The following is a 20,952-nucleotide window of genomic DNA, read 5'->3' as shown; positions in this document are numbered from 1 at the left end:
TAAATGTTCGTATGTTCAGTACACTTATGTAATGAAGTTTCATGGGAATCCAAAGAAGCTTCCTGTTCCTAGCTTTGCCCGGAGATCACTGCAGCTGATACGAAAAACCGATAAGAAATTTCACAGGATTTCATCTTCCTTTACTGTAAACCTCCTGCACAGAACCTCAGGCCCCAGGAGACAAGGTTTCCCATCATTCCTCGACAAACAAGAATAGGTCAGAGTCCGACATATGTCTGGGTCACATGTTGGAGGGCTTTTAAATTTGAAGCTGATACAAGAAGTCAGAACTCTTCACTAATCTCGATGTACATCGACACATCTGAGGGGTATCGCTGGGTACTCGTGCAGTTTTAAGGCTAGGTAGTCAGATCAACAGTTGTTTCCCCCAATAGGAAGCAGGATTTCCTCCTGTCATCTCAGTCCACTGACTTATATCATCACTGCACTCCTCCCAGTCCTCTTGGGAGGTGGTGTCCCACAAAGAAATCCACAGCATCAGCAAAAAGCTGCACACTTCATTCAGTCCTCATTCACTTTGGTGTGAAGTCAACATCTGGTCTCCGGGGTTTTTAAACAGGTGCAGATTCAAGCACAAGCTGATGCATCATCTCTCATGAATAAAAAGAAATATTTAGATAAAATTATAACATCGATTGAAAATGATACTTTGAAAATAATGATTCAAAATGTTCACTTTCTACATGTTCTGTTTTTCAGAGCTTGACGATGTTGGTTCACGAATGTCCTTGCTGAATAATGTGATCAGATTGTTTCCCACTTCCTGCCTTCCTCCGCTCAGCCCAGAGGTCAGTGAAAGCTGGTGGATGCTGCAGTTCTGTGGCCAGCAGTAAGGACTCATGTGACAGGATGTCCATCACAGTGATTAAGAGGGGAAGGCGCCGTATCTCGGTGTCACTGCTGCTCCATGCCACATGCCTTTGAGCACATCGGTCTGCTCCATGCACAGCTGGAAAGCTCTTCTGCTGCCTCGTTCACCATTGAGTGTTGATAATGTTGCCCTCGTTGCATTTTACTGTTGTCATCTGCCTCCTGCAAGTCCTCTGCATCACTGCTGACATCGGTAAGAACTATTGTTTCAGTGACTTTACCTTTAATTCTGCAAAAGGCTCTTGAAGTGTTTTAGAACCACTGTTCTGCTGTGTTCTGTTCCAGACAGCGGCACCTTCCTGATCTACAACGTTGACCACAACAGGTGCGTAAAGGTGGAGAGCCCCACCTCCCTTACAGCCGTCCATTGCAACCCTCGTGCCAAGGACCAGCAGTTTCGCTGGGCTTCGGAGTCCCGCATCCTCAGTATCTCTCATAAGCTGTGTCTGGGCGCCATGGAGATCAAAGACTGGGTGAAGGTGGCCCTCTTCGAATGCGATGAAAACAATATCCTGCAGCACTGGCAGTGCAAGAACGACACCCTGTTTGGCTTGAAAGACGAGGACCTGCACCTCAACTACGGCAACTTCCATGAGAGGAGCATAATGATCTACAAAGGCTCGGGAGTCTGGAGTCGCTGGAGGATATACGGCACTCAGAATGACCTCTGCTCAAAGGGCTTTCAAGGTAGCCAGTCTTGGTGAACAATGAAGGAAGCTGTAACGCTATCGTTATCTGAGTGTTTTGTATTAAAACACACATACTGGTTCAACATGAAGCTGTTTTATACCTGGCTGCCTCAAAATGTTGAGTCACGCTTCAGAAACATTAGTGACATTAGTAGTTTGCACAGGTTACACATGACTTTGTTAAACCAAGCTGAATATCTTGGAGAACTAAACTTTTTCCTTTTTTATTTAAGTGATGTCAATGAGAAAAAATTAAAATTAAACCATTTTAATTCCAAATTGCAAAAGCATATTGTGCAAATGTTTAAAACTGTTTCTGAGTACAGATTTCTCAATCTATTTTTTTATGGTTTGTCAGAGAGGCTTTTGACAGCACTCTGGCAGTGCTTTTGTATGGTGAAAGAAGAAAATGTCCAGAATTTGTGTTTATTTGTACGGTTTATTTGTTACTTATTAAAGGTATAATGGACGATGTTTTAGCCAGTGAATTGCGTGATGCAAATCTCAACTATTGGTCCTCCAACATGTCAATCACGCTGGAGAAATGCTTGTGTGACACCGTCAAGCGCACTTGTAGGAGCAGTAGAGCAGGTAGGCTGGTCTGGCACATGCGTGTTTTTCAAAAAGCGAGTAACAAACATTTGGCTTCGACTCGAGAAAATCGTCCACTATGCCTTTAAGTAAAAGGTGTCATTTCAGTCAGGGGTCTGTGAAGAGATACACGTACAAGCTTCAAATTTTCCACTCAAACATAATAACAGACGCTTGTATAAGGATGTCACTTGCCTTTAGTATTAGATTAGTATTGTACCTTTCAGTGAAGTCATAACAAAGCAAAATATCTTTAATTTGCTCAGTCTCGATGCTAACTGACGTTAAATCGATGATCTGTGTCTCCTCAGAGATTTTCACCCTTGGAGGTAATTCCTTTGGAGCACCTTGTCAGTTTCCTTTCAAGTACAGCGATAACTGGCACTCCGAATGTACAAAGGATGCACGTGCAGATGGACGACTGTGGTGTGGCACAGACAGAGACTATGACAAGAGCAAGAAGTGGGGGTTTTGTCCTACTAAAGGTAAGTATCACAACACAAAATGACTGGTTTGCTCTTTCAGGCATTGGCACTGCACTTCACAGGCACTGCTATACACCCCCCACAGTTACCTGGCTTTATTTCACTGATGCCAGCGCTCACAGGTCTGGTTTCTGACCCCTCCTCGCTCCGGTCCACTGGTAGAACAATAGTAGAGGTGTGCTGATACATCGATTATTAGATTAATCGTGATGCGACACATAATGATTTGATTACGACTCATAAATATTTAAAATCGATTATTTTTCATAATAACTAGACGCCAGGAGCACGGACGCCACTTGCGGAACCAAAGTATTGTTCCTGCGCACCACCCGGACATCTGTAGTGACGGACCGGTTAATATGGCGACAGCTCGCTCTTTAGCTACAGTAACAGAGGCTGTGTTCGAAACCGCATACTTACGTACTACTCATACTAACTTATTGAGTATGCAGTGTGTTTACACTGGCAGTATGCGATTTTGAGTAGGCGAGAAGTTCCCGGATGCATACTGCATTCGCCAGAAATGTTGAGCATACATCGTGTGTTCACTACTCATACTGAAATTGCCCAAGATGCAACGCGACGGACATTTGAATAAACTTTATTCAGTTCACAATGACTGTTTCTTCATGATGTACATTTAACAAGCTGAGTATGGTTCTAGATTTAATCTTCCCTCCATTGTTTGTGCTCGTAGGTATGTTATGTTACGAGATTTCTGATTGGATTGACAATGATTAAAAATATTAAAAACAAAAAACAAAAAAACAAAAAAAAAAACCCTTACATCTGAGAACTAGTCCATGCTGAAAGCGACCATGATGCACCGAAGACGGCGAGCCGATCTTTGTTGAAGAGCCGAAAAAACTCTCCGTCGGTAAAGCATCATAATTGGCATAATAAGTGGTCCGTTAACGGGACACCGGTCCAAACGGCGACGTTAAGCGAGATATATTGCTGAAAGATTGCCTTCTTGTTTTCAAAGTAAAAGCACAGATTTATCACTGAGGTTGTTTTGCATGAGAAAGGGAAAGGGGTGGTTTATTTTGGTGAAAATAACCGGAAGTGCGTTGCTCACTGCGGCTGGCTTGAATTTCGCCGAATTCGTCCGAACAAAATCATAAACGGCTCGTATTCGGACAAATAAACGACACACTCGGGCTCTAAACGACCACTTTGTCGCCTAATTTAAAAAAAATCTCGATGAAGTTATACATTTGACGAGTTTAGAGCTAAAGTGAAATCAGCTTTAGCAGATCGATTTCTGCTCATGGAAGAACTGCAATGCATTGTGGGTTATTATGTAGTATGCTGTAGTGTAAACGCTTCGCATACTGTTTGATGGACTGAGTAAGCAGGATGCAGGATGGATAGTATGAGTATGTAAGGATGTAGTAGACAGTGTGCGGTTTCGAACACAGCCAGGGTGTGAGATTCATTCTTCTGGATTAAAGCTAGTGCTAAATGCCAACGCTGCTTTTGCTAAAGAGAAAATCATTCAAAGTTCTCGTCCACAACATATTCATCCAATAGATATTCGTCCATTTTACGCTACACTGGAACAAAAAGCACCGTGTAGCCTCATGTAGCCCCGGAAACAATGAGCCGTACTGCGCATGGCGCGGCGCTGTAAACAAAGCTTTCAGTTCAGAGGTAAACAAAACAACCAAAACATTTATCTCTGTAATATGCCTGAAAGAAGTCCAGAGGCGTTTGGCAGCATGACGATGTTTATTCCAAGAGCAGGGATCAGATACATGCGTGAGCATCAGCAGTCGAAAAAACAGGCACACAACAACACTGCAGCTCCCGTAGCTCCCGCTGACGTCACACTACCGCCTAGCCATATAGACATAGATATCTAGATGTAGGTGTCTAGATATGCTGCACGCCAAGTAGTAAATTCAAATTGAACATATATCTGCATATATGACATAACGGCTATTGTTTGCACTTAAGGGAGGTAACTGTTGATCTTTTGTCAACAGGGGCAGCCTTTTGTTGTATTGGCTCTTTAGGCCACAGCTGCAGGCACAAAGTTTATGGCATGGTTGCTGATGGACCACTTGACATCAATAAAAAATACTTTTTTTGGATTTGAATTTGTTTGATTACTTTGATTTATGTATACCGAGAAACAGCTGTACATTGTTTCAAAGTATGAAACAATGTACAGCTAACATTAAAATCTGTTCGGATCGTAAAAGGCTACAATCATACAATATTGCACGCCCCAGCTGCCGAACAGGACAAGGGGAAAAAAATAAAAAATATTTATGTATACCGAGAAATAGCTGTACATTGTTTCAAAGTATGAAGTGGGCACTAAGTGAGGGGGAAAAAATGCACAAAAAAATCATGATAATCATTTTTATCATTAATATCGTGATAATTGTTGAATAATCGAATCGTATCACCCTGAATCGTAATAGAATCGAATCGTGAGGTGCCTTAGATGGCACACCCCTAAACAACAGCACCACTTCCTGTCACGACTTGTCAACACAGCCCTGTCCTTGCTTTCCTCTTTCCATCCCATCTTTCCCCTGATGTTGCTCTAAGTCTGGAGCAGGAAAACAGCTGAAAAATAAAAGCATTTCACTTCACCGCAGTCTTTTTGAAACCAGAGATATGCGTCAATCAGCATCAGAACATACTTGGACCCTTATTTCTCATACTCATCATCCAGTAGCTTAATGGTGTGTCTTTTCCTGAATGTAGACTCCGCTGGCTGGGACACTGACCCAGTCACGGGGGTCCAGTATCAAAGGAACTTGCAGTCAGCGTTGACCTGGCATCAAGCCAGGAAGAGCTGCCAGCAGCAGGGAGCAGATCTCCTCAGCATCATGGAGCTCCACGAGCAGTCATACATCTCAGGTACGTGGCCACCCCCTCTCACCCACTCGTCCATTTTCATGCTGTTTAAAACCTCCTGTTTTTTTTTTTTCTCGCTCGTGCTGAAGCAGGGTTAACAAGTCATTTGGGAGCGCCTCTTTGGATCGGACTGAACAGCCTGACGTCTGAGACTGGATGGCAGTGGAGCAATGGAAACGCATTCAGGTATCTGAACTGGGCTCCAGGTACGTGTCCATTTGGTTTTCTATGATGTGTTTTTAGAGTTTAGGTAAATTAAAAAGACACTTAGGAACTACACTCTGCACTTCCTGCAGGTCATCCCTCGTCAGAGCCCGGGCTCTCCTGTGCGACCCTGAATCCTGCAAAAGCTTCAAAATGGGAAACCAGTGCCTGCTCTAAGAAACTTGGCTACATCTGTCACAGAGGAAACTCAACCAGTCTGCCTCCACCACCAAGTAGGACATTGATTCAAAATGACCGAGAGGAAACGAAGCGACACAAGATTGAACGCTCAGCTCATTATATATCTGTTCATAGGCAAGGAGCCCAGCTTCTGCCCCAATCACTGGGTCCCCTATGCAGGAAACTGCTACTACTTAGAGAGGAGTAAAAAGATGTGGAAAGATGCTCTGGCTGCATGCCGCAAGGACGAGGCAGATCTGGCCAGCATACACAATATCGAGGAACAAAGCTTCATTATCTCTCAGTCTGGATATTGTAAGTATAGAACGAACCCAAACAACCATCATGTAGGACTAAAGTACAGCATTACAACAGACATTCATGAGAGTTTATTGATACTATTTGAATATATTTGCAACAAATTAAACGATGCAAGGTGGATCTATTTATTTTAGATTATTAGCTGTTATATGACTCACTGCTCTGTGTATTTCTAACCTCAGTGTCGACTGATGTCCTGTGGATCGGCCTGAATGACCAGCGGAGCCACATGCTGTTTGAATGGTCTGATAACTCCGACGTCACCTTCACCCAGTGGCTGAGCGACGAACCCTCTCACTCCGCCAGCTTCCAAGAAGACTGCGTCCTCATCAGGGGGAAGGTAACAACCGCCACCGTGAAAACAAACCAACCGAAAGGCTGAGACAACATCAAAACTGCATCAGCTCTGACAGTTAGAAGGTTTCCCCTGCAGGATGGGAAGTGGGCAGATCACATCTGTGAGAAGACGTACGGTTACATCTGTAAGAAGAAAGGATCCAACAAACCAGCTGAAGGGATCCAGGAAGACATCAACCTGGGATGCGTAATTGTGAGTGGTGATTTTTGGAAACAAGTATTATCATAGTGGGAGTAATTAGACCCTCCAGAAAAATGCGATTATGCGACCGCATGAATTCACGCATAAATCACCTTTTTGCCGCTGATTATGCAGGCGCCACATATTTTCCAAAAGGGCTCATAATTCCCGCAATAATCTCACATTTACTGCGAAAAAAAGAGAAATGGTCTCGCTTTTCGTGCTGTGACGTTCAATGAACGAGCCGGTCGTTTGAACGCGTTCTTTTAAGTGAATGATGACAGCCGGATCACAGCTGTCTGAGAGCTGTTCCTTTGTATAAATAGTCCACGCTTCCTTCACATGTCTCCTGAGTGTCTCCTGAGTCCAGCTGTTACCGCTGCCTTCATGTGAATGACGGGGTTTCATTTTTCTGCCGCTCGCTCCAGTCACCTGAACGCAGCAGCTAACTCGCGGAGGAGAAGTGTCCAGAAACCCGAGAGTTGCCGGTGTTTTGGAAGAACTGGTTTCCCTATTAACTGGCGACTGGGTTTCTTTCACGTCCCTTGTTGCTGATATAAATGTTAAAAACCAGACAAAAAGCCGCGTCCGACCTTTAATGAGTCACATTTAAACATCCGCTGCTACTTGCAGCAGCAGCAGGAAGTGCTCAAGGAAGTCAGTCACCAGTTAACAAGGAAACCAGTTCATTTGAAACACTGCATTGACGGCTTTCTCACAGGTTTTAGCAATTTGCAATTGCGCACGCACGCACACACACACAATTGCTAAAACCTGTGATAAAGTGTGTGTGTGTGTGTGTTCCATTGATGAGCATTGGTGAGTAACAATTTAAGATAAATAACGAACTCATAGAAAACTAGAATTTGGCACTCAGAGAGCGCAGACCTCCACAACAATAAGAACGCCATATATAAATATCTGTACTGTCCTTGCTGCTGTGGCAACAGCTAGACAGCCAGCTAAACTCTCACTCTCATTCATCAGACGTGTCTTCGTAGACATTTGTGGATTTATTACACAGTCTTCAGTTGATATGAGTAGAGAGTGAAACTGTAAAACAAGCACACAATGAACAACAATCAACTGTCTCTGTTAAACAGTAAAAGAAATCTAAATAAACCAGTCAAGTCGAGTGTCTTAACATGTTAGCTTGAAAACACATGCAGTAATGCATCCTCTCTGAGATTCAATTCAACTCCAAAAGTTCAGCTTTAACAATTCCTAACATGATAAACTTCATAAAACAGTATTAAAACTTAAATAATCCACACAGGTGTTGCTTCTGCGGGAGTAGAACTTAAGAAGAAAAAATAATTCGCTCCGTAAATCAAGGTTTGGGCTCCTTTGCATCCTTTTTTGACAGCTTCTGAGCTATTTTTAGAACTTCCGGTTACAGCGGCCGTTGTGACTAGCCAAAATAAAAGCATGAACTTCACAATAAAAGCATATCATACAATTAACTGAAAATAAACCTGAAAGGCAGAACAATATCAGTAAATTGATGTAAACAAACCCTGTTCAGTGTTTCCTGCAGGATAACAGTTTGGCCACGGAGAGATCCGTGGCAGCCCGTGGGGGGTTGTGCGCACAACTGCTAATTAGCCGCAAACGCAGCTACTTTTTTTCCCCCCTGTCCATTGTCCAGGCGCTGCAGAATTTAGCGCGGGCGGGGCGCCCGGACTGAAAAGGTCTGGCGGAAACCCTGCCTGTCATCAATTTAAGACGTAGTACTGAGGCCCTCTGCTGGATAGATATAGTACTACACTGGTCAAATGAAAGTCGTCACCCAAACATAACTCAGCAATAAAAACAACAACACAATGACGGACATGCAGAGATGCATAACAAAGGAAACTAACAGTCCAACATCGGGTGAAATCACTTACAGACAAAGCTCTGATCAAGTTTTGAAGAGAAGCCAACGGGTGGCGATTTTGTTGTGCTGTTGCGCGACTCTTCCGTCCGTGAAACAGGTCCGACTAGGAACTAAAACTAAAGTTCCGCTGGGCGGTACACCCTATTTGTCAATGATAAAAGAATCCTTTAAAAAATTCGTGATGTTCCGGATCATCACCAAAATTTAATGGATTCTAAGTTAGCCCAAGACCCACTTTTCCACAAAGTTTCATCGCAATCCGTCCATTACTTTTTCCGTGATCTTGCTAACAAACCAACTAACCAACCAACCAACCAACCAACCAACCAACCAACAAACCAACAAACCAACCAACAAGCCGACGCGATTACATAACCTCCTGGCGAGGTAATGAATGTGATTTAGTGGTGTGTGTGTGTGTGTGTGTGTGTGTGTGTGTGTGTGTGTGTGTGTGTGTGTGTGTGTGTGGGTGTGTGTGTGTGTGTGTGTGTGTGTGTGTGTGTGTGTGTGTGTGTGTGTGTGTGTGTCTGTGTGTGTGTGTGTGTGTGTGTGTGTGTGTGTGTGTGTGTGTGCGTGTGTGCGTGTGCGTGCGCGTGTGCGCGCGTGTGTGCGTACGTGTGAGAGAGAGAGAGAGAAAGAGAGAGAGAGAGTGTGGGTAATCTATATATCTGGCATCCTTTCTCGTATTTCACAGCATACTTCACAACTGTCCGCAATTTTACCGCATAAAATGGCATAAAAACCCTGCATATTCATTTGCATAATCAAGCCTTTTTGCTCGCATAATCTGGGATTTAAGTACGCATAATCAAGAATTTTTGCTTGCGTTTTTCTGGAGGGTCTAGGGTAATACTTAATATCACAGTGTTTTTACTTTTCAGGGCTCTGTCAGGTTCGGTTCATACTGTTACAACAGCGGAGTGGAAGCAAAAACGTTTGAAGAGGCAAAGCAGGCGTGCTCACAGGCTGGGGCCAGTCTGGTGGATATAACTGACAGGTACTGCATCGTGATGTGAAGATCGCACACAGAATCCACCTCATGAAAGAATTTAACGCATGCTTATGGAGTGATTGTTACTGAACTAAGCTCTTTTGCATTATTGTAATTTAAAAGGAGATTAATTTCCCTGGAAATCCACAGCTTTGTTAAAGAACTTTCTCGCCATTTTACCTTCTCACTTTTCTGTTTCTGTGCATTTCATTGCAGATATGAGAATGCCTTCTTGGTGAGTTCAGTGGGTTTGAGGCCAGAGAAGTATTTCTGGATGGGTCTTTCCAACACAGCTGACAAAAGCACGTTCAAGTGGACGACGAGAAGAAAAGTTACCTTCACTCATTTCAATGCAGGAATGCCAGGTAAACTAAACAAACTTCTAACATTCATCATTTAGAGATAAGATCCAATAATCCCAAAGGGTAGAATAATGTTTTAAAATGTAAAATATTCAAAAGGTTTATAATATAACATAAGCAACAAATTTGATATTGAAATCAAAATATCTACAATGTCACAAAAATATTTTGTCATTTTGAACTTGAGAAAACAAACATGAAGAAAAGTTCAGAAAGCACAATGTTGAATAGTCGTTGATGTGATTGTACATCACTGTTGAGCATCGTCAAGATCAGGGCCGGCTCTAGGCATAGGCGAACTAGACGGCCGCCTAGGGCGCCACGTCCCGAGGGGGGCGCCGCGGTCGTACAAGGGGCGCCACGACGCTCTGTGTTCCGTGTGCCCCGCTGTGCAGCGGTCCGACGCACTGCGCTCCTCGTCCTCGGCGCTGCCCGGCACTGATCGGTATTGTTCGGCATCGCTCCTCAGCACCCCCCCCCCGCTCAACAAATGTCGGGACCGCTCGAAAAACACGCTCCCAAGGGGCGCTCGTCTCGGGCTCGCCTAGGGCGCCTCTGAAGCCCGGGCCGGCCCTGGTCAAGATAAAATAAGGTCGTCTCTCAAAATAAGGCTCGAGAAACTGCATTTCTGAGTGTAGATTTTCCAAAACTTATTTGCGATTAATTAGTGTCTCTAAATTGCTGGTAGGTGTGACTGTGAGTGTGTGCCACAGCCAGCTGGGGTCAGCAGAAGAGGATCACAAGCCTGAGCTGGATAACGTAGTATAGAATATCGAGGAATAGATTTTACCGTTAAAGCTACGGTTGGCGATTTGAATGAAATACATTTTTTTAAATAGAGGTTAAAATGATCTTTATGACCCGATGGGAAGCAATTCATAGCGTGTTTTTAGTTTGGAAAATATCCGCTCTCTACAGCAGGAGTAAAACGGGAAAAACAGCAACCAATAGTCTTGAGGGAACACCTTTTTTTAAACCAATCAAATCCCTTCGCCGTTCGACCTGCCCCCTGCGTGTACATGTACGCATGCACTGACCCTGGTTCAGTGCGCGCTTAGAAGGACGGAGCGTCGTTGCAGAATGGCGGAGAAGAATGTTTGGGGGTTTATTTACCATTGAGTCCGCCATAACTTGGCGTGGTGCAAATGAAGAAAAACGAAGAAACGAAGCGCTGAAGACAGGTTACGCCAAGAACGCACAGGACACGGAAGTGCCGCGCGCACCGCGCGAGCCACGAACATCTCCGCATCTCCGCTCCCAAAGGGAGCTCCTCCAATGGGGTGGGAGCTGGGCAGAGCTGGGCAGAGCTGGGCGGAGCCGTGAGGAGATGCTACATGATAACGCTAGTTTTCCAAGATCGCCAACCCTACCTTTAAGTAAAACCAACTGTTGTTAAAACAAACCATAACGAGTCATTATTCAGGGGAAAAATGAGAAAAACATGCAGGGATTGTTTAACCAGCTTTCAACAGAGTCACTGCTTGTCCTGTGTTTGATTGCTTCAAGGTCATGATATTGTACAACTTTCAATTCAGTTTATTTTTATTTATTTATTTATTTATTTTATTTAAAAAATAAAAAGACAGACATCAAGGATGTGTTGCAATGACAACTGGGATGTTTGCCGGGCTTTGGGACGTCATCAGCTGCAGCAGGAAGGAGAAATATATCTGCAAGAAGGGGGCCGAGGGTGTGCACGTGACAACAGTTCCACCCACCACTCCGACCCTGTACTGTGCGTCCGGCTGGAACCCTGTCGCCGGCAGAAACGCCTGCTACAAGGTAGGAGAATAAACACAGCAGTGAAAGTTGTGCTGCTTGAAGTACATAACACTGATCTTTTTTCTATTCATCAAACAGTTTTACAAGAACTCAAACAACGTCAAGAAGACTTGGCAGGAATCCAATGACTTCTGCCAGGCCATCGGAGGAACCCTGATGAGCATCCACAGTTCGGATGACCTGAGGTGCCGCTTATACCCTGTGATGTACATCAGAATTCAGGCCAGAAAAACAAAGGTAACGATCGGGTAATCTGTGCTTCTGTTTTCCAAAGGTTGTACGAAGCTGAGCCAGCTTGGATAGGCCTCACCTACCGTGGCGTGCATGAAGGTTTTGTCTGGAGTGATGGATCGGCTGTAAGTGGCGCTTCACATTCATAGAAAGTGATATTTCTAATTTTGACATTCCAGGGTATAATGATGTGCATTTCCCAAAAAACCTGTGATTTAGTTCGCCTATGAGGACTGGGGACGTGGGGAACCAAACAACCACAATGACAATGAACTCTGCACAGAGATCCAGTTGTACGGCGAGTACGGACAGCATTGGAACGATCGGCACTGTGACGCCTACAACAACTGGATCTGCCAGATACGTAAAGGTAACACTGGCAGAGACAGTCTTGAAAGAGAAGTTCTGATATTAAATAAAGCATTTCCCTGTCGTTTGGGGCGAGTACTGTGATTCTTATGTTTTCAGGAGTGGAACCCAAACCTCAGCCTGTAATTGTGGAACCAGGTAGGTTTGGCTAGCTTTGTTTATCATTGCCGTAGCACAAGTACAGCCCTGGTGTGCTCTAAATGACTCCTAACGCCAGTTTTCTCTTTACAGTATACAACAAGACAAATGACGGGTGGCTTATATATAACGACACGCAGTACTTCATCAACAATGATAAACTGGCGATGGAAGATGCTCGAGCCTACTGCAGGACAAACTTCGGTGATCTTGCCGTCATCACAGGAGAAAGTGAGAGGAAGTTTCTTTGGAAACAGGCAAGAAAAACTCATGCTTCATCAAAATGTAGCAGCATGGAACGAGAATTAAAAAATTAAAAAATTCTATGTGCAAAAATATGACATCAAAGCATTTGACATCTTAACTTTCAATTAGATATCTCGAGGCTCACACGGACAGTACTACATTGGCATGACAGTGAACTTGGATAAATCATTTAGGTAAATCATTCTACTTGATATTAGGAGTTCCAGAAAAACACCGCTGATCAGTTCATTCGGTAACGTCATGAGGATGATGCATCATTCATTTCCTTATTCTATTTCCAGCTGGTTAGATGGGACTCCAGTGACGTATACTGCATGGGAGCGCAATGAGCCTAACTTCGCAAACAACGACGAAAACTGTGTCACAATGTACAAGAGCATGGGTCAGTCAAATGCAAGGACGCTCCATTTCTTTTGTTCGGTTCAAGTAAGAATAATTTCTCATTGATCATATTTTCTTAACATTTCCATTAACTCTGTGTTTAGGATACTGGAATGATATCAACTGTGGCTTGGAGTTCCCCTCCATTTGTAAAAGAAGCAGCCATTCAATCAATACAACAATGGTCCCAACCACAGTTCCTAAAGGAGGATGTGCGCCAGAGTGGCTGTCTTTCCAAAGTAAGGTAATAAGAAATTAATATATCATTTTTGTCTGAATGGCATGTAAGTCATTGATCAGAAAAGTTTCCCTCTCCATTTATTTGGGATTGAAAATTACTGTTGTGTCATTTTTCCAAATAAAAGTGAAAATGTCTCTTTTTGACACAGTGCTACAAAATAGTCACAGGGAAGGACAATAAGAACTGGCAGGGCGCAAGGAAATACTGCCACGACCAGGGAGGGAATCTGGTTTCTATCCTGAATGACAGAGAGCAAGGTGATCAATGTGCAGTATCCTGAAATCACCTTTCTGAATAAAACCGTTTTCCTTCTTGTTCCATCCTTTTTCCCCATCATGAGTTTCTAATTTCTTTCTTCGTAGCATTCCTAACAACACAGATGCTCCACCACAATCAAGACTTGTGGATTGGCATGAATGACATCAACTGGGAAAAGCATTATGTGTGGACAGATGGCAGAGCCATTAAGTACACCAACTGGGCCAAAGGGCACCCAACATCAGCACCCAATGGTCACTTTTTTGTGGAAGAGGTTATCTATCACTCTGTGATTGACAGAGGTTTAAGCTCTTTGCCATGAAGCTGTTGATGGATTCTAAACAGTCAAAAATTAAACAAAGTTGATCATTTTTGCTATAATGCTAAATTGTTCCATTTTTTGAATGATTAACGTGTAGGTTAGCATTTAAAAGACACACATTAGGTCAACTGATTTTCTAAAAATTCAATGATGGTATGAATTTTGGAGGAATACAAAGCCTGCACACAGTTTCTAGCAAGCAAGCAGCCTGAATGAATGTGATGACATTCCAGGGGAAGTGATGCACCTTTCTCTGCCCGATAGGTTTTGTTTGACTGTGTGATGATGGTGGGGAGCGTCTCCAAAATGATAGGACACTGGAAGGTGGAGGAATGCAATGTAGAACTCGGCTTCATCTGTAAGAGGAATGGCGGTGAGTGAGACTTTATCGGGACCATTGTTTATTATTTATTGTTTTCTAGGGATCCCCATTAGCTTCCACCGTGGTGGTCGCTAGTCTTCCCGGGGTCCCAATTAAAAAACATTAACAGAAAATTACAGTCAAAAAAAGAAACAAAAAAACAAAACAAAACAAAAAAGTTAAACATTTCTCGCCGCACATATATTGACAACTGTTTAGCCCAACTCAATCAGCGTGTCACTCACCAGAGATCAAACGGATTTTTTAAATGCTTGTAACTTAGAGTCTCTAATTCTATGAGGTAGTTCGTTCCATAGCCGAGAACCCCTGTATAAAGATGACTTCTGCAAAAAACAGGTTCTTGGGCGGTCAACAACCACGTCTCCTCCAGAGGCACTTCGTGTGGAATAAACATGGGTTTGATTTACAAACGTCACTCTCTGAAATAAAATGTCAGGTTCTTTAGATATAATGATCTTCTTCAACAGCATTAACGGCGTATATTGCACTTTACTATGAAACATTAACCAGGACAAAGTAGAGTGCATGTCTTTCACCTTGGTAGTATACGGACATTTCAGAACTAAACGGGCAGCCTTATTTTAGGCAACCTGCAACTTAACTAAGTCAGATTTATTTGCGGCGAACCATATAACGGGACAGTACTCGAGCTGAGATAAGACAAGAGATTAGATGATCTGTTTGATGATCTCTGGAGTGACATAATACATGCACCTTCTAATCACAGCCATAGCTCTGCCCATTTTACTGATCACATGATCGATATGATTTGACCAAGAGAGATGATGATCCACTATGACTCCCAGCAACTTAAATTCTTGAACCTGTTCCAACAAAGAATTATCCATGGTAAGTGCAAGTTGCACATTTTTCAGCAGGCGTAATTTACTCCCTATAAGCATCGTTTTAATTTTAGAAACATTCAAAATCATATTATTATTTCTGACACATTTCAGTACAGCTGACAACTCCACTTCCAGCACATCAGAGGTCACATTTACATCCGGATTAACATAGTACATTGTCGAATCATCCGCATACATAACAAAAGATGCCTTCTCTAAAACATAAGGTAGATCATTCGTAAAAACAGAAAAAAGAAATGGCCCCAGACAGCTGCCTTGGGGTAGGCTGCAGGGGACACCAGTGCTACTAGACAGAGAGCCATTATAAAACACTTGCTGGCTTCGGTCTCTTAAATAGTCTCTTAACAAAAACAAAGATCTTGAAGAAAGTCCATAGCACTTAAGCTTAGAAATGAGGAGGTCATGGTCAATTAAGTCAAAGGCGGCACTGAAATCAAGAAATACAGTTCCCGCTAAGCTGCCATTGTCCAAGGCATGATACCAGTCATCGATCATGTGAACTAAAGCTGTAACAGTGGAATGATGAGATTTATATGCATGTTGAAACTTCGTAAGTAGGCAATTGACCACAAAATACTTCTGAATTTGTTCACATATAATGCTCTCCATCATCTTACCTAAAACAGGCAATATACTTATTGGTCGACTGTTCACACCAATAAATGACACCTTATTGTTTTTTGAAATCGGGATAATCTTTGCCTTTTTCCATTCATCAGGAAAAACCCCACATGTCAGACACCTATTAAATATGTGGCATAAGGGACGTGACACAGATTTTGCCGCAAGTTTAAGAAACCGTGCATCAACATTATCCAGACCAGCTGACATATTGTCTGATAGAGCATTGAGAAGCCCTTCAACTTTTTCCACATCAACTCCAGTAAAATCAAAAGTGCAAGTTTTGTTTTTCATGATTACATTTTTTATTATTTCTGATGAAGGTGCAGAGTCGCCTTTGCTCATGTTAGATCTTAATTCTTGGACTTTGTCCTTATAATAAGCAGAGAAATAATTTGCTATGTCTTCAGGCTTGAAAATACAACCTTTATCAGAGTCAATATGTGCAGGAATGGAGTTTAATCTCCTTCCTAACAGTGAGTTGAATGTTCTCCAGATCATTTTACTATTGTTACTAGCTTCGACACACGCTTGTCACATGCTACTACCATGTGGGCAGGAAGAATTTCCTGTCGATGCTTCATGAAAAGACCTCGTATTTATCCAGATTCTCAGATCGCAGTGGCACCCACCACCGTGCCACCAAATGCCTTCTACAAGCTTGGCAGTGACTCCTACAGACTAGTGGTTCAGAAGATGAGATGGGATGAAGCTCGGAGGCAGTGCCAAGCAGATGATACTGATCTGGCCAGTATCGTGAACCCCGTAACCCAGGCGTACATCACGCTGCAGATCTCTAAGCTCAATCAGTCTGTTTGGATTGGCCTCAACAACAATGTGGTAAGAAATCTACCAGTTCTACAATGATACAGAGATTTTGTGTCTGTGTTTTGATTTCCTGAACAGAGGACACTTGGTCCAGCCTCAAGATGCTTAAAGGTGCATTAAGGAGTTTGCACGTTTTATGAGAAACAACGACCTCTGCAGGCCTTGGATGTAACTGCAGCTTAGTGAAACACTTGTGCCCATGGCTTGAAGAGGGGAACTCCTTCCTCGCTCTTTTAGTAGTGCTCGAGTAAAATTTAAGTTTCTTTTGCCTGGTGGGGTCTGTCCTGGAGTTTTGGCAGTGCTAGAAGCCGGTCTTTTCTTACTTTCTGGAAGATCCATCCTCATACTGCTCAGTTGTTGCTCGTTCAGCGTCTGGCAGAGTCATGGCGGACAAAATGAAACTTCAGGATATCATTTCAGCGGGAGCGCGCATTACGTCACATCATCTCAAATTCTCCCCCAAAAAATTCTGGTGCTGGACCGGTGCTGCAACTTTCAAGTGACAATTTAGCTTGTTAGAGGTACTTGCAATGAATATGTCAGGGCACATAGTACACATCATTGAATATCTGTAACATATTTATGGTGGAAAATAAGTATTTTTAAAGCTGAAAAACTCCTTAATGCACCTTTAAATTATCATGAAAGTTTATTCAAATACACTGTGTAATTATAATATATTCAGAATGTCCCTTCTCTGTATAGACAGTCTGTTCAGTTGGAGCAGCAGTTAAACTGTTGGAGTAGTCGTTAAACCAAAATTGTCTAAACTTCAGTCAACACTGAACACTGAAATCTAGATAAATTAATATATTCATATTTTTTCTTCAGTTGTTCAGTGCAGTCCTGCAGTTGCTTCTGTCTGCCTTCCTTTGTTTGGCTGTGTTGTTGATCACCACCCTACATATTTTCCTCAGCCATGTCTGTTTATCTATTTGCAGAGTGGGGGTCGCTTCAAGTGGGTTGATAACTGGCCTCTGTCTTACACCTTTTGGGGAAGAAATGAACCCAAACACAACTACGGCTGTGTTTATGTAGATGTGGACAAATTATGGAAGACGGCGCCTTGTACCAACGCATACTATTCCCTTTGCAAAAAATCAACAGGTCAGACTGTTTTCCTTTTTTTCCTTCTTCTTCTTGTTGCTCTTTTTTTTACAGTAAGTATTCGTATCCCAATGTTTTGAAGATTGACATGCACTTTTTGGCCTCCTTTTCAGACATACCTCCCACTGAGCCCCCTCAGCTCCCTGGCAGATGTCCAGAATCTAAGGATAACAGCTGGATACCTTTCAGAGGCCATTGTTATTCATTTTTTCTCTCACGATCAGTTTGGTGGCCCTTCGCCTCGGTGGAATGTCTAAAATTGGGTACATTGCTATGAATTCCAGTTGATCCACTGTTAAACTGTAATACCACTGTGTGTAAACAATGACATTGTATTATTGTGGCTCTGCCTGTCAGGTGCCTCTCTACTCAGCATCCAGGACCCTGCTGAGAATCTGTTCATACAACAGAACTTGGTGCTTCTGCAGGATGGTACTAAAAGTTTCTGGATTGGTCTGTACAAGACTAATAATGGTGAGAATATAATGCGAAATACAGCTTTAGTGTCTCAGAGTCACTTAAAGTTGTTACCAACTCATGCCTAATGGACAGACAGGTTGTAGGTGAAATGAATACAGGTGATCAACAGAGTGAAAATATTGTTTTGTGTTTTTATTTTTGCAGATGACTGGATGTGGATCGATAACACTGTTGTAGACTATATCAACTGGAAGGAAGGAATGCCAAAGAATGGCAAATGTGTGCAGATAAATTCTCACGGCGGACAGTGGAGTACGAACGACTGCAACAGACACGAGGCTTTCATTTGCAAAATGCCCAAAGGCAAGTTCAGTCATTTCAGAAGATCATTCCAGATGGATTAGAGTTAAATGAGGAGGATCTGATCTTTGGTGTGTGTTCAGGATGAAAAAGTGCTTCACATTAAATAGATGGTCACATTGGGGATTACCTCTGAACTCTTTCATGTCAGCAATGTTGATGGACAGTATGACAGCTGAGGTGAGGCAGGAAGTTCCATTAAAGCTAGGGTAGACAATGTTGTCCAAAAGCACTTTTTGTCATACTGAGTGAAATGCTCCTTGCCCCCTGGGGGAAGTCAAGACATTATGTGGACGGAAAAAGGTGTGGAAAAATCTGACCACTGTAGCGGCCACAGGACAGTAAAAACTCCGACCAATCGTATCGCGCGGACCGCTCTTCAGGAACCAATCAAATCCCTTCGCCGTTCTACCAGCCCCCTGCGCGTACATTTCAATGGCATGTACTGGCCCTGGTTCAGTGCCCGCGCACGTTGCCAAGGCGCTGTCGGCGCTTGCGGCGCTCGCGGCTCGCGTGAAAAATAGAAGGAAGTGGAGCGGGCGCGCTGCGCTGCTATGCGCGTTGTGTGCGGCAGTCAGAAAGGTTAATAACATTGGAGGCCATCACAAACTCTCTGCGCAAGGTGCTTCCGCGCGCGCGCGCGCGTGCGTGCGTGGCACTTCCGCGTCCAGTGCGTTCGCTCCCAACGGGAGCTCCTCCAATGGGGTGGGAGCTGGGCGGAGCCTTGGGGAGATGCTACATTCGTGTTACATGCTAGTTTTCCAAGATCGTCGACCCGAGCTTTAAACATGACGTTTGCAGTTGACGTGAGAATGACAGCAGTAGGGACCATAGACAGTAAATAAATGAACAGGCCTTTCGTGACGTCACCCATAGAGTTCTCAACCGCCGTTCTGAAGACTACAAGCGAGTCCAGCAGGATGTCTCCACATTGAATATTTGAAACCGGATGTAAATGTGATTGGTCCAGCCCATCACATGACCGCATCACGTGGACAGAGGAGGCACTGTGATAGGGCGATTTATGCAAAACTTTAACTAGTAATATAAAATCAACAGATGATTTATGTGAAAATCAGAGTCTGGTGAAGCCAACATGGTTATAGAAACTAGTGATAGAGACCAAAATATGTTCTGAAACCGGGCGCTTTATATGTTTATTTGCACTCTAAAAATCGGCATTTTTGAATGGGTTCCAATGAGACCTGGGCTCTTTTTGAAACCAGCATCATCGCCCCCTGCTGGAATTTCTCCCGAATTACAGCTTTTTTTTCACTTCCGCATTATCTTCATGATTTATGAGCAGAGGTTGGCGTCTGGTGGGGACGAAGATGAATTCACTAGTTGATGTTTTTTTCTTTCTTTTCCTCAGTTGTCACACCGACAGAAAAACCTACAGCTGCTGGTATGTGAAAGAAAATTATTTCATATCAATACGGCAAATGAAAGCTCCATCGCTGATAATGTTGATGTCTGTTTTGCCTCCTCAGCACAAATTAAAGAACCTTCACATGGCTCTGCCGGCATCCCTGTTACGGTGGTCCTCATTATGATTGCCTTAGTTGGATTCGGTGCCTTCGTCCTCCTCCGGAAACGAATACCCTCCTCAATCCTGGGAGAATCCACCTTTGACAACAAATTGTATTTCAACAATCCAATTCGAGCTCCTGTTGACGCCAAAGGTCTGGTGGTCAACGTAGAGCAAAATGAGCAGGCATAGCAGGATGGCGGAGAAGTGATAGCCAAAAAAATCAAGTCAAACAATACCAGCAGATCTTGTCAACTTTTTGTTTTTGGATCACTTTATTAGGAAACTGGTTTTGTTTGCTTGTGTTTAACACTGAATTATGTACTGTGAAATTATTAAATAATAATTCACATAAGCAGCACAAAACAGAGGATTTAGGACAAGACCTTCTGTGTATGCAAAAAAAAAAAAAAATATGAATGCAGTTTGTGAAATGTTTGCAGATATTTTGATTTTACTTTCAGAAATCAGTTTACCCAACGTCATTTGCATGAGAAAAATCAGAAGATGTCAGAACAACGAAGTTGTTGTTTCATTTTTTGTCTGCTCTGGTCTTTGATGTTGTAAATAAATGTCCAGTAAATAATGATATAGTTAAATTGTCCTTTTTTCACGTTTCACTTTTAAGATTTCCTTCTCCGACTAAAAATAGTAATTTTGTACACAAATTGTGGAAAAACAGTCATGAATCAAAACCCTACCATACAGCACAGACTGTATTTGTACTAATAAATGTCAATAATCAGATTTTATTAATGCCCTTGGAGAAAATGCATTCTGTCCACATTGAGCCAGCCTGTCTCTGGGATGGAGCCACACTGAATCATTCCAGGGGAGCGGAAG

At 43.0% G+C, this 20,952-nt stretch overlaps 1 protein-coding gene across 1 annotated transcript; it reads left to right on the top strand.

Annotated features, from left to right (window-relative positions):
• Positions 1 to 903: 903 nt before the first annotated feature.
• On the top strand, positions 904 to 20,435 carry LOC115394025 (macrophage mannose receptor 1-like). The gene is made up of 30 exons (XM_030099140.1): positions 904 to 1,084; positions 1,177 to 1,578; positions 2,483 to 2,656; positions 5,381 to 5,536; positions 5,626 to 5,739; positions 5,830 to 5,970; positions 6,053 to 6,232; positions 6,421 to 6,578; positions 6,672 to 6,788; positions 9,537 to 9,652; positions 9,863 to 10,011; positions 11,591 to 11,790; positions 11,869 to 11,975; positions 12,065 to 12,146; positions 12,241 to 12,391; positions 12,490 to 12,528; positions 12,622 to 12,785; positions 12,904 to 12,968; positions 13,077 to 13,177; positions 13,281 to 13,420; positions 13,566 to 13,674; positions 13,780 to 13,949; positions 14,262 to 14,370; positions 16,474 to 16,706; positions 17,636 to 17,801; positions 17,915 to 18,064; positions 18,159 to 18,275; positions 18,426 to 18,584; positions 19,954 to 19,986; positions 20,072 to 20,435. Exons 1-30 carry the CDS (start codon positions 1,015 to 1,017, stop codon positions 20,299 to 20,301), a joined length of 4,302 nt encoding a protein of 1,433 aa, XP_029955000.1. The 5' UTR covers positions 904 to 1,014; the 3' UTR covers positions 20,302 to 20,435.
• Positions 20,436 to 20,952: the final 517 nt, after the last annotated feature.

This window comes from Salarias fasciatus, chromosome 9 (assembly GCF_902148845.1).
Source record: "Salarias fasciatus chromosome 9, fSalaFa1.1, whole genome shotgun sequence".
Lineage (NCBI taxonomy): Eukaryota > Metazoa > Chordata > Actinopteri > Blenniiformes > Blenniidae > Salarias > Salarias fasciatus.
Note: the sequence above shows the minus strand (reverse complement) of the source record. Positions and strands in the feature narration are given on the sequence as shown.